This window comes from Cyprinodon variegatus, unplaced genomic scaffold, assembly GCF_000732505.1.
Source record: "Cyprinodon variegatus isolate N-32 unplaced genomic scaffold, C_variegatus-1.0 Scaffold190, whole genome shotgun sequence".
Classification (NCBI taxonomy): domain Eukaryota; kingdom Metazoa; phylum Chordata; class Actinopteri; order Cyprinodontiformes; family Cyprinodontidae; genus Cyprinodon; species Cyprinodon variegatus.
Window position 1 is genome coordinate 77,932 of NW_015150643.1, and position 14,298 is coordinate 92,229.

The 14,298-nt window shown below is 37.2% G+C and overlaps 1 protein-coding gene across 5 annotated transcripts in view; it reads right to left on the reverse strand.

Moving 5' to 3' along the window:
• Positions 1-14,298, reverse strand: part of LOC107087677 (choline transporter-like protein 2) — a 57,586-nt gene that overhangs the window by 17,600 nt on the left and 25,688 nt on the right. For 3 of the 5 annotated variants that reach the window (XM_015379380.1, XM_015379377.1, XM_015379379.1), the window contains exons 2-13: positions 13,366-13,414; positions 12,969-13,042; positions 12,799-12,883; positions 11,652-11,736; positions 11,364-11,477; positions 11,187-11,247; positions 8,500-8,620; positions 6,646-6,729; positions 6,428-6,540; positions 3,921-4,052; positions 3,729-3,828; positions 2,733-2,825 (exon numbers count right to left, since the gene is read on the reverse strand). In XM_015379380.1, the coding sequence (XP_015234866.1) occupies positions 2,733-2,825; positions 3,729-3,828; positions 3,921-4,052; positions 6,428-6,540; positions 6,646-6,729; positions 8,500-8,620; positions 11,187-11,247; positions 11,364-11,477; positions 11,652-11,736; positions 12,799-12,883; positions 12,969-13,042; positions 13,366-13,414 (1,111 nt within the window). Of the gene's footprint in view, positions 1-2,732; positions 2,826-3,728; positions 3,829-3,920; positions 4,053-6,427; positions 6,541-6,645; positions 6,730-6,852; positions 6,937-8,499; positions 8,621-11,186; positions 11,248-11,363; positions 11,478-11,651; positions 11,737-12,798; positions 12,884-12,968; positions 13,043-13,365; positions 13,415-14,298 lie in introns of all 5 variants that reach the window. The other 2 variants (XM_015379381.1, XM_015379378.1) reach the window with 1 other exon arrangement.

Here is a 14,298-nt window from a genome sequence, read left to right on the forward strand (position 1 = left end):
ACCAGGATAATAAAAGCGAACATATTCTGCCAGCAGATTTCTGCATTTTAAGTTAATTTATGCGTCAATAAACTGTTTCAGAGGAGTGATCACAGCGCTCTGTGTCATCTGCGATGTGTCTGTCTTACGGCCAGCTCCCAGGTTTGATTAATACTTTGTAATAAATACATGAATAAAGCACAGTCATACTCAGTTTTGCTCCAGCTCTATTTTTAAATACGCAGTAGAGGTATTTAAACGTAGTAGAGGACGTATATAAAACCCGCGCCCTATAATCCGGTGCGCCTTATGTGTGTGTTAAATACACTAATGGCACACATAACTGAGACTGCACCTTTTAGTACGGTGCGCCTTGTGGTCGTGAACATACGGTATAATAATAAATAGGCACATCACATTGCATAGTCAGTACGATAAAATAAATCACGTAAAACGATATATTATAAAAACTCAATGTGTTAATGGAGTATAATACAGATGTGCCAAAAGTGTTAAATAGACGATTTATATGTAATAAACACATATTACATTGTTATGGTTATTATATCTTGCAAATTTTAAGATTTTACATAAAGACTGAATTACAAGTACATGTCTGTCAATGCTATAGTATTTTTCTCTTTGCAAATTGTGCATGAATGATGCAATTTATACTGTGTGTGCATTAGCCTTTAAATCTGACAGAATTAAAATAGAGCTAAATTAATGAACAAATTAAGTAACTCCACAGAGCTCGTTTCCACACTTGCAAAGCCCATCAATTGGTAAAACAGGCAACATAAAGTTGATATTTTGCTTTGTGCTCTATTTAAAACAAGAATCTGACAATTTGAAAAAACTATACATACAGCTATGTTTGCACACACTGACCGTGAAATTACCTGTGAAAAAACTTCCCAGAGCCAGCAAACTGCTTGTTTTTGCAGCCAAATGCAATAGACGTAATATGCATAATGCATGTAGGCATTTCTACAGCACATCTCTGTGGGAGTGGGGAGTACCAGACACTAACATACAGCTTCACTTTTTTTGGGCAATCCAGTGAATAAATAGAGATCAGTGTTTCAGAGCTTTTGTGGTATTTTGGATCATTGTATAAAGCAACTCAATAAAGCTTCATGACCGATTTACTCACTTCACTCCATCCAAAAGGTCCTTGGCGTCTCTTTCCTTTTGTCCATCGTTAAACTTGGTTTTGTTTCCTACAGTTATCACACCTCCTTTTATGCCTAAATCTGGGAAGCACCTACGGGTGACTAAAGGGGCAGAACAGAAAAAATAAACACACAATAAAAAAAAAAAATTAAAAAAAGGTATACGTATACAGGGTAAAATTTATGAACCATAATAACAGCAGCGGTAAAGATCCTAAACAAGACAAATACAAAAAAACATCTTTTTATAGAGAATGCTTTATAGATAAGAGCAATAATATTATTGATAATTGAATATCATTGATCTCACAATGAAGAAATTAAATTCTGCATCTTAACCCAGCCATATGTATCCAAAAAGTGTTTTTCGATCTTGTTTTGAGTTCGATATACTAATCAAGAGCAGATGCTGTTAGACTTTCAAATCAGAATTAGTGCAATAATCTGAAAGTGCAGAAAGAGTTTGAATAGTATTTATCATGATTTCAAGAGGTCTTACCAAGTGTTTTTGTTTTAATCCACTGGCTGATTGTTGCACGTTTTGAGTTGAATTTTCTCAAAAGAAAGAATCTAACAGAATCTGCTAGAATAAAAAATTGTTCTACACTAAACAAACGGGTGACGATCTTCACTTGTGCCGTTTAAAGGAGCCTCTATCTGCTGCTGGTTGGTTTCAAATCAGCATAGCAGACGTGGATTTTACAGAGTGAGTCATGGTGTTTTATTCACTATGGAAAGTCAAACAGTGGCACTGACAAACCTCTTAGAGCAATCCTTACATAATGTTTTCCATCTTGCATTATTAAAAAAATAAATGCGTAGTCTCTGTTGGGCTCCTTCAGTCTAAATCAGNGCAGCTTTCAATGGAGCACCTAGAAAGCTCAGAAAATAAAGTTATATGATCTCTTTTCTGTTGCTGTTGTTCTATAAAAGCACGTTTTAAGATCATTTGAGGCGAGAAGTCGAGAGGACGGCAGCAACCAGCAAACATCCGAGTCTAATAGCAGCAGGGCTAAAATTACTCCATCTGCAGCAGCGCTCTCTCTGCATAGACGTGTGTGAATAACACATGTTTATCTGACTGTTAATCATTAGTCCCCCACTAACTGAAAAGAATTTATTATCATCTAGAGACTATTAATAACAGGTGAAATGCAGCTCTAGACGAGCCGAGCGTGTACGCTTCTGTTCGAGTTGTCACATATTTATGCTGCATGCTCGCGTTCTCCCCGAGTCCATACTCTCCTCTGTTCTTCTCAAGGACATACTTGGCAAAGCAACGAGTCCGTACTCGTGTTCTTGTGAATTGAGGAACAGCGCTTATGTCAGGTTATCCACTAAAGTCTGCAGGACTCCCAGTCAAGTCAGATCTAAAAGTGGAATCACAGAAATGCTGCCCACTGCTGGCCGATCTGCTGAACTGTCTGCTACATCTCAGCGTCTTTAGAAAAGCTGCGGATAGAAACTATAGTTTTATCTATTTTATGTCCCGTTATAGGATGGATAAAATTATTAAATGAGATAATTTTTTCTAAAAGATCAAAAAGGCAAAAGAGAAATGTGGAGCATAAAGGATACACAGCAGTTACTGCCCAATAAGCAATGACAATCGCCAGGAGGAGGAAAGTGAAGAGTGGGTAAAACAGGGAGCACATCACATGTCCAATGGCTCTGAAAAAGAAAACAGTTACAGGTCAGAAAGCTGCTAATGCAAAATTACAGATGATTAATTAAATTAAAAATAAAAATTTGATTTTTATTATTATTTTTTTAGCCAATAATGTGATTATGATTTTACTAAAAAGCTTTCTATTCAGTAATATTTAATCAAAACTACAAAAAAAAAAAATCTTTAAATCCCAAAAAAAAAAAAAATAAAAAATTATATACATAAAGCAAATGCATAGGGTAGATACAGAGGGGATCTATTTTAGTACAACAGCTTCAAACAAAAATAAACAACATTAAGTTAAATATTATATTTGCAGAACAAAAGTTTCAATGTGTGACTCATTTACAGACTAAAGCGCAGTTTGCTGCAGAGTCTGACTGCCTGTCAGTGCTTTAGAGGAGGGAGGGGCTCACAGCAACGCTTGCTGTAGAAAGAAACTGAGCGGTCGGTGCTTTCACACCACTGACACATTTAAATCAGTAGCAGTTTTCATGGAACAAAAAAAAAAAAAAAAACACGAGGGTAGAGAGTCTGAAAAGTTGCTAAGTAAAGCAACACAGCTCATGCATGGTTCTGCACACTAGTCGCAGCTCTCTTCTTTATAAAGACAGCAAAACCATTATAAACATAAAAACTTTATAGCCAGAGGAAGGAAGCAAGTCAGAGTTTTACTTTTGTTAAATGTTATGTGACTAAATAGATTTGAAAATGCTTTTTCTTTATGATATTGCAGTTAATTGCCCCGCCTTAACACCTAGGGAAGTAAAAGGTTATGCTACAAGAAGGCCTCTACTTAATTTTCTCCCTATTGGCCGTTAGGGCAGACTTTAATCTGGGAATTAAAGGATAGTGAGGCGTCATTATTTCATCATGTTTTTAAAAGTACTTTGATTATTTCTGACCTGCTGGCCTCTTTGATGAGAGCAATGGCAATGAGGATCCTCTTCCTTAAGAAGATCAGCAGAAGGATGATGATGACCTCCACGATGGCCAGGATAATCACTAGATTGAAGAAAAAAAAAAAGTGAGTAATCTCATTTGAATAAAATAAATTTTTTTTCTGTGAGAAAATGCAGAGGTATGCAAGTACTGACTGAAGGCCAGCCACGTTTGTCTGACTTGCAGGTAGATGGAGAAGTCCGTCTGGAAGCCCAGCTCCTGTAGGGTCACATTAGCACCCGGCTCTCCCTTCAGGTCAGCGTACTCCATGTAGCAGTGGAAGATGCCTGAAGCAGCAAAACACAAAGTTTCTAGTTTCTACAAGAAGAATCTGACATTTTTTAATCATTAGAACAAAAAAGGAAGTGATAGGAAGAGGGAAAGGGTTAGCACCTCCCTCCTTGGACATCTTATGCATAACATTACCTAATGTCACCCAGGTGCAATATTCTGATCTCACTGTGCAATAACACATGCCAACTACTGTGTAGACCACATTAAAAAACAGCAGGGTCAATAAAGATCAACCAGTAAAGGTCCAGAGACATTTTTAATTAGAATCTTACTTTAAAAAGAATTTAACACTGAAACAAAATTAGGTTTTTATGTATCCATATTATACATTACATTTTTAAATAAAATAAAAAAGAAAAGAACATTTTTACATTTTAAAATCTAAAGTGTTTCTTAAAGTCAGGGTTGCCTGGTTACATGAATGACTCCTGGCCTGAAAAAATCTCCCAGCCCAGCCCTGGTCTTCCCTCAGCTCTCTACTGTGCAGATATTTTTATATCCAAGGGAAACGTATTCCAGGACATTACAACTTTTTTATATGCTTTTTTGCACTATATACACTCTTTTTATGTCTAACATATTTTTATCTTTAATGGAATCTTGCTTTAACTCTTTGTACTCTATATAAGCTACTGGAACCAGAATTTCCCTGAAGGAGTGATCCCAAGGGATAAATAAAGTTGAGTCTAAGTCTAAGGCCCAGTACCTTTTCTCTCCGAGTTCCAGTGATAACATGATTTTGTTAAAAGCCGTCATGCATAATTATACCACAGGGAAGCTTGTTAGAAGCCCGACACAGGACACCCAAGCCCCGCGCAGCCAGCAGGATCTGACCGAGGGACCCAGCGCCACCCAGAGGAACTGAGAGACGCTTTCTGAAATCGGAGTAACTCACTCGGATCAACCGTGAGCTAGATCCCGCTGACCACATGGAGCCCCGACATCCAACCTCCAACCACCACGGTCATTATCATCCTACTTTATGTAAAAAAATAATAAAAAATATCTTGGTAGAATTGTGTATTACGAAAAATAGCTATTTAGCAATATTCATGTTTTAACACAACAGTAAGGAATTCAGTTGGATTTACATCTAACCAAGATATCCCAACATTTTTATTTTTTTTTTTTTGTGTGCGGTTAATTGTAGAAATATGTGTACATTTTTGCAGTTATTTTACCTTTTATTGAATGAGCTCTGGGAAGTCAGCTCCCAACCTCACTCAGTCTGAAGGGATTATTTTAAGTGTATGAGGGCACTTCCCCCTAGCTCTTTAAAGTATTGGGACATACCAACCTTACACGTGAATGTGCAAAACCGAGTGCTAGGGAATAAAACAAGTGCAAGTGAGAGAATTGGAAGTTGGCCTAAGTCTATGAGTAGGGAGTGTTGCATGTTAAGGCAATTCGTTTTTCATCTTGAAAACTAAAACCAAAAACTGATACTACTTCCGTTTTCCCATTTACAAATCAAAAACAGAAAACAAAGTCGTTTTTCCTGACTTGTCACCAGAATTTATAAATGAAAAACCAGAAAAACCTAAGAAAAAAAAACCCGCCTGTTTTTGGATTTTGTCAATTCCTTTTAGCATTTTCTTCCGTTGAAAGACGAAGGTTTCTCGACAATTTTTTCAAAATAAAAACCTAGATAAACACGCAACATAATTCGCCCTTGTCTTTTTATTTTCTTTTTTGTTTTTGTTTGCGTCATTCTGTTTTATTATTGCCTTATAACCATATGTGTGCCTTAAGCCTGTAAAAATTGACTTCATGTTTGTACATACCACGTGATTTTGTTCATTTGTTCAAAATGTTTAATAAAAAAAAGACGTAACATAGTGCAAGCCTGAAGATAAAAAAATGAAGCGTAGAGATGTCTTAAATAAAAAGAGCACCTTTTATGTCACGACATGAGTTAAAAATCAGCTGCTTCATTAAAATACATTTTAAAAAGTTATTTTTTCTTTAGCTGAGATTATTCAGAAAAAATTAAAAATTTAATTTTAATGTAATCACAAATAATTTAAAGTGACCGTCATTAATAATGATGGAAGATTAAAGCAAACCACGACAAAGATCCAATGAAAAAGCTAAACCTTTCAAAATAAAAGTGTTTATTGTGGATTTCATTGCTTTTATATTATCAGATGTTCTCAGTTATTGAGACAATCTACCAGTTCATTAGCTTAAAAACAAGTAGATTAGAGGGAAAAGAGTAAAACTAGTTGAAATGATTTAAAGCATTAGTTTCCATGGTCCTGCAGCCTAAAAAAATAATAATACAACCAAGCGCCTAAGATCTTTTTCTGAGTCTGCCTCATTCAGTTGATCATAATAGAAGAGAATTAGCTGTTTTTTTAACACTTACCGTATCCTAATACACATATCACAGCGATGATGATGATCCAGATCATAACGCCAGCCAGGAAGCGCATGAGGACGATGAAAAGCAGGCTAAGGACCATGGCAATAACCAGCCCTCTGCAGAGGAAGGAGAAAATATTAGGTACAGAAATGGTCACATTTAAAATAAAGAAATAAACTGTAAAACAAGAGTGAGCAGGAGGCCAATGATTGGTTACTCACATGAGGATCCAGTACCAGGACTGCGTATAATCCTCAAAGATTTTCAGAACCACCTGACGAGCCTCCATGACCACAGTGGCATTCCTGAGAAGAGATTTGTTNCTGCAGAGGAAGGAGAAAATATTAGGTACAGAAATGGTCACATTTAAAATAAAGAAATAAACTGTAAAACAAGAGTGAGCAGGAGGCCAATGATTGGTTACTCACATGAGGATCCAGTACCAGGACTGTGTATAATCCTCAAAGATTTTCAGAACCACCTGACGAGCCTCCATGACCACAGTGGCATTCCTGAGAAGAGATTTGTTTCCACAGTGTGAAACCTGATCACCTTCACAGCACTGATCTCTAGTCACTGGATCGCTGATTGCCCGTTGGTGGTACAGGATTGAAGTGAAGCCACCGGCAGCCATATTGGTACTCCATTATTAGACCGGTTGCAATATAAACAATACGTGCGCAACAGCATCCAACAACGATGATGTTCTCAATTTCAGGAGGACTTAAGACTTTCAAAATAAAGATAAACTCCTCACTTTGACACACACTGGCTGTTTCATAGCATAAGTAGATTACTTTAACTTATAATAATAAATAGGCACAACACATTGCATAGTCAGTGAAAAGTCAATAAATCACGTAAAACGATATATTACACAAAATCAATGTGTTAATGGAGCATAATACAGATGTGCCAAAAGATTATTTATATGTAATAAACGTGTATTACATTGTTATGGTTATCATATCTTGCATATAATTTAAAGCTTTTACATAAAGACTGAATTACAAGTACATGTCTGTTAATGCTATAGTATTTTTCTATTTGCAAATTGTGCATGAATGATGCCATTTTATACTGTGTGTGCATTAGCTTTAAAATCTGACAGAATTACAATAGAGCTAAATTAATGAACCAATTTAGTAACTCCACAGAGCTCGTTTCTACACTTGCAAAGCACATCAATTGGTAAAATAACAGGCAACATCAAGTTGATATTTAGCTTTATTTACAAAAAGAATCTGACAATTTGAAAAAACTATACATACAGCTATGCTTGCACTAGAGACTGACACGGGAGTGGATTTTCACTCCTCTCCCGTCCCACTCCCACAGAAAAAAAAATTGTGTCCCGTTCCGATCCTGGGCCAGAGTAGAAATCTAAATCCTGTCCCGTCCCACTCCTGGTGAAATTACTCCCACTCCCATTCAGAATGACTCCTGCTCCTGCACCACTCCCATTCTTGTGGTTTTTGAGCGCGGGTGAAAAACTCAGAGTTCTGCTCCAGACTGTTGGTTTTTGGTTCGTGTAGTTTTTTTTGACTCACATTATAGTGTATGCTTCAAGGAAAAAAAACTACAAAATGGCAGCGCCAGTACTGGATTTTTTTTCCTTTCCATTTTATTTTTTGGCATCGATTCTAGTTTTTTTAGTTACTATTGGTTTGTTCCCGCTCCCGTTAATGTTTAATCCTGTATCGTCCCAAACATGTTATCGTTATTAATACTGACTCCCATCCCACGGGAATCCCGTGACCCGTGGGATTCCCGAAAAAAATTTCAGTCTCTAGTTTGCACACACTGACAGTGAAATTACCTGTGAAAAAACTTCCCAGAGCCGGCAAACTGCTTGTTTTGCAACCAAATGCAATAGACGTAATATGCATAATGCATGTAGGCATTTTTACTGCACATCTCTGTGGGAGTGGGGAGTACCAGACACTAACATTCAGCTTCACTTTTTTCAGGCAATCCAGTGAATAAATAGAGATCAGTGTTTCAGAGCTGCTTTTGTGGTATTTTGGATCATTGTATAAAGCAACTCAATAAAGCTTCATGACCGATTTACTCACTTCACTCCATCCAAAAGGTCCTTGGCGTCTCTTTCCTTTTGTCCATCGTTAAACTTGGTTTTGTTTCCTACAGTTATCACACCTCCTTTTATGCCTAAATCTGGGAAGCACCTACGGGTGACTAAAGGGGCAGAACAGAAAAAATAAACACACAATAAAAAAAAAAAATTAAAAAAAGGTATACGTATACAGGGTAAAATTTATGAACCATAATAACAGCAGCGGTAAAGATCCTAAACAAGACAAATACAAAAAAACATCTTTTTATAGAGAATGCTTTATAGATAAGAGCAATAATATTATTGATAATTGAATATCATTGATCTCACAATGAAGAAATTAAATTCTGCATCTTAACCTATCCATGCGTGGCCAAAAAGTGTTTTTCGATCTTGTTTTGAGTTCGATATACTAATCAAGAGCAGATGCTGTTAGACTTTCAAATCAGAATTAGTGCAATAATCTGAAAGTGCAGAAAGAGTTTGAATAGTATTTATCATGATTTCAAGAGGTCTTACCAAGTGTTTTTGTTTTAATCCACTGGCTGATTGTTGCACGTTTTGAGTTGAATTTTCTCAAAAGAAAGAATCTAACAGAATCTGCTAGAATAAAAAATTGTTCTACACTAAACAAACGGGTGACGATCTTCACTTGTGCCGTTTAAAGGAGCCTCTATCTGCTGCTGGTTGGTTTCAAATCAGCATAGCAGACGTGGATTTTACAGAGTGAGTCATGGTGTTTTATTCACTATGGAAAGTCAAACAGTGGCACTGACAAACCTCTTAGAGCAATCCTTACATAATGTTTTCCATCTTGCATTATTAAAAAAATAAATGCGTAGTCTCTGTTGGGCTCCTTCAGTCTAAATCAGTGCTTCTAAAATAGTAGGGCGATACCTGGGGGGGCGCGTGTGACCCTGGGCAACAGGCTTTTTTTTGGCCGTACTAGTCTAAAGTGTCATTGTGCATCCACTACAGTAGGCAGCAGTGGCGCTGTCATTGTTACTTCTGTCACGTTTGCGACAGTGCAACATTTTACGACTTACAAGACAACAGGTTTGCCTTGGTTAGCAGTGTTGAGTCAACAGAAAGCTCCGACTGCGTTCTGTCTATAGCCTCCGTTATTAAACATAAACCCCAACATGAAGAAGTTTTTAACAGGGATGAAAAGAAATAACCTGACAACAGCCAGATGTATGTCTCGCTCCGCCTAGCTCCACTCACATACATCTGGGACACCGCTCATTGAAAGTGATTTCCCCAACCGAATTTATGGTCTGGCCAATCAGGACGCAGGGCTGGTGTGTCCTGCATGTGACGTAGTGGAGAAGTGAGTTCTGTAAGTCGTTCGTCTATACTTTTTTGGTTGGCTTCTTTTTTAAAAATAAGTCTGCTGTGCACAATGTTGCCTTTTATCCGCACATTTTCATGGCACAAACAACATTGATCATTTACCGACATTGCGCTGATTCCACTGTTGCTATATCCAAGATGTCGGCTGTTCTGTTTTGTTTTTTTCCTGCGTAGCTCTCACAGCGTCACGGGTTAGCTTCGGTGTGAGTGGTTGAAATAGCACGTCGATAAAGATGACAGACAAGTGGCTTATCCAATCATATGCAAGGAGTTTTGATAAGGCCCAGCCTTCAGTAAAGGCTATGGCAGTGTCCCAGATGTATGTGAGTGGAGCTAGGCGGAGCGAGACATGCATCTGGCTGTTGTCAGGTTAGAAAAGAAAAGCGGAGAGACACAAAGATAAGAGACAAAAGAAAATCACCCGAAAGCCAAAACGAGGAAATACGGCGAAACGTATTTAGCGCTTGGCTTCACTGTGACTACAGTTGGAGAAGAGGAAAGACCGGTGTGTTTGGTGTGTCTAAAAACGTTCGCATTGGACAGCATGAAGCCAAATAAGTTAGCGCGTCACTTAAATACGTTACACGCCGATAAGCCTCTAGAGTTTTTTTCAGCGAAAACGGGCTGAATATTGCCAACAGTCATACCGCTTTGTGAAGGCTACTTCAGTAAATGGGATAAACAAGACATTTATAGTGGTTCATTATAGCAGCCCATCACTGGGATAAACAAGGATTTATTTATTTTTAATTTCAGGCATTGATGCACTTAAAATCTTTTCTGTGGCAAACTTAAAACACAATTTAATAAAATTATTCTTTGTAAGTTTGACCATATGTCTTTTTTTCTTTTCTTTAATGTTAATAAGGATAAAATGTTATGCAGAGATGGATAGTCACGGTGAGGAGTGGGGTAGCGCGAATAGTTTTCTTTTTGCTAGAGGGAGGCGTAACAGAAAATAATTGAGGTCTAAGTGAAGGCCACATTCATTCCCCGATTGGTTGTCATGTTGTGAAAAAGTTCAGATTTTCCAACACTTGCAACCGACGCTCCGCATCCTTTGCAGGTGTAGCGTCATTCCTATGTCCCTAAGAATCCCCGAAACCTCATATGGTGTTGCTAGAAAAGTGTCTGTGGCGTCCCTCCTGTAAATAGGGATAACATTCAAATCTGTCGCTCCACTCATCCGGTACGAACGCACCTGTATTGCTTAGTTTGTAAAAATATAAAAAAGGAACAAATATTCTTTCCCTGCTCTTATTCTTATTTTAGTGTGACAAAGTTTTAGAAGTCTAGATACTTGGAGGGCACCGTGTCTGCAGGGAATCCACTCACATGGTTTGCTGGGGGTCAACATAGTGGGACAGAGACCTGCTCCGACAATCGCTGGTACACCCTGCAGAACAAGAGAGGAAGGAAAAAAACAATGAGGCCATTAATCCCATACAGTTAAGGGGTTAAAATGATGCTGAAAAAGGGAAAAGATGAACAAAAAAAAAAAAGGAAACTCACCATGTTATTAGTTACTCCTTCTTTGCAGAAGGTTTTGTAGTAATCAAAGTCTTTTTGATTGGCGTACGCTGTGACTAAGGTCATAAACCTGTCCGGGCATTTCTCCACACACATCTAAGGATCAACATGTACAGCAGGGGAGGTTTGGTCAGGTATGAATAAATGTGTTCACGGTGTAAAAGAAACAAAAACAACAGTCTTTATATCCCAGCTACCGGTTAAATACAAGAGCAGAGTTTTCCCAAGTCCCCTAAATGCATCACTAAGGAAAGCCGGCTGAGGTCCCACCTGTGTGGTCGGACACTGGAACGACAGCAGCACCATGGGGCTGGCACACTTCATGATGTTGAAGTAGAACAGCAGCCGCTTATTCCTGTTGAAAGCAGAAACGCCAAAAAATTATAAAATTACAATTAGGATAATTAATTCAATCTGAAGCTCTGAGTTTTTATTCTGATGCCGTTACCCTTAGCGTAAACATTTAATGATAGGGAAAAACAAAAACGATGTATTGGTAAAATGAAAAGTTCCAGATTTCAAGACTTGTGATTCACCACAATGTCAAATTGAGAAAAAATATTTAATTGATTTTACAGTTTAAAGGCATTTTAGTCCAGAATTTAAAGTCGTAAGGAAGCGCCTGATCCAACCGTTGCAATTCTGAATTCTCCAGATTGGTGACGACTTTACATGAGTGAATAAAGTTAAAGTGATGTGGCCAGTTTGTCGGAAGCATCTTGCTAACCAGTTAGCAACTTAGTGCTAGTAGGTTCCCAACGTGAAATTACATTGGGACCAAGTAGCACTTGGTCTATGAAACCGTTTGTTTCAAACTTTATTTTCAGAAATGTTAAAAAGCAGCACAGCACACAAGTTAAATAGGCTACCAAAGTTATGTCTGTGCACAGCGCAGTATACTGTAATTAAACTTGCATGGTACTGTAATAAAATTCAGTAAATGCAGAAGCTGTTTCATTTCATTTTTCTCATTGAAAAACCATACCAATGGCATTTAGATGATATTCTGCATAAAAAAATAAGTGAAATATGGGTAAGTTCGGATATAGTAATCAACTGCTTAGTGTTCAAATTGGCTCTGGACCATCGTGATCACTATAATCGGATTCCACTGTACTTAAACAGATATTAAGTGATTTATTCCAACCAAGCAGATTTCCCATTAAGATGGGTGTTATTATTGCCCTTAAAATAAGCCAATTAAACTTTTGTTTTCTTTTTGTTTGATTTTTTTCTTATTCTAAATGTAAATCATCTTATTTAACTAACAAATTGTCTTACCTGCTAAAATTAAGTAGAAATACAAGTATTTCAAGATAGATTTACATCTAATGAATTTTTAGGAGCACATAAGTTGGTCAATTGTTAGGTTTTAGATTTCTAAATGAAAAAGATTTCTTCCTAAAGGGAAACTCACTCTAGTGGGGTTCCAGCCTGCCCACAGAACTGGCCTCGACTGTCTGTGGGGTAGATCACCTTCCTTGGATCACCTTGGGACCAGGCTAGAAGCAGAGATAACAGGTAAGTATCTAGAAATGACAGCTTATAATGATTTGTTTTAAGGCAAACCAAACAGTTAATACTTACCCAGTATTCCCACTGCAATATAACCCAGCACAGCTAAAGTAAAGAGGATGCAGCAGATGATATCCGTGCAGCCCCTGGAAGAAAAGGCCAGATTAAAAACCATCACAATGCATTAGTCCATTCTAGACATTATTTCTTAAAATAAATACATTTCCCTGGATTTGAGCTGATTAGTGAGACAGTTGGCCAATAAGCTGAATGAGCAGATTTATTTTTAAGCTAAAAAAATAGGAAAAAAACTCCATTATCTTATAAGTGCATAAACGTATTCCATTGGCAGATCATTTTATCCATCAGCTCAAATTAAGGGCAAATCCACCAAATTAAAGAGATTTTTTCATCAGCTTTTGCAGCGCAGCGACAAAAGAGAAATCCAACACTTCAGTCCTGGACTTACCTTTTCTGGATGGGTCCCTTGAAGCTGGGGTCATATTTCCTGGGGTCACCTAAATGAGACAAAGAGCTTTTACAACTCAGGGAAAGGAACAGCTTTTAGTTCCTCATTTTTAAACCAGCAGGAGGGTGCTGGGTTATTAACTGCATTTTCAATATCATATAAGATCCTTTTCATTCTGGCAGAGACACTGAATGTGATCACACTACATTTAGAAAGACACAAAGGCAAAGATCCATGCATACGAGTCGAAGTAAAGACTTTCTCATGCAGCAGTAAAGTTCTGCACCAATAGATTTTGGACAAGCACCCTTTCAATAAAAACATTAAAACCGGAGGGAAAAATCCAAATAAAATAACAATCACAATCTTTTTTTTTTTTTTTTTTTAAGAAAAAAAGTAAAGCCATTGTCATTTTTAGCAGATTATTCAGCCCTAAATTAATAATAGTTCCAGGCATTTAGGTGTACAGGAGGTTAAAAATATCAGGGTTTTAAAACAACTAAAAAATGTTTAAGTGTATGGAGCATGTTGCAGTGCAAAACTGCCTCCCTCTCCCCCACCTGTTGCTGCAGACGGACATGGACAAGGAAAAAACATTGGGGAAAAAAAAGTGTATTTGTTCTCAATTTAAAAGGTAAATAAGATGAATAGAATTAGTATTAATACCCTTTGAAAAAATATATATCAATATTAGGTACTTAAGTACAAGAGCAGTTTTTTCTATAGGCAAATTAAATTATTCCATTGGAAAGTTGTCTTATCTGCTCAAATCAAGCAAAAAAACTTTTTCTCAAGAAAAAGTGACTTATTGATGATTATATATTTTGCAGTGAATACCTGTAAAGCCAACTTAGTTTGGGAAACTTAAATCAGAAACTCAGAAATCTCATTTTTGCATCATTTATTTACATCTTTTGACATCACAACTAGAGA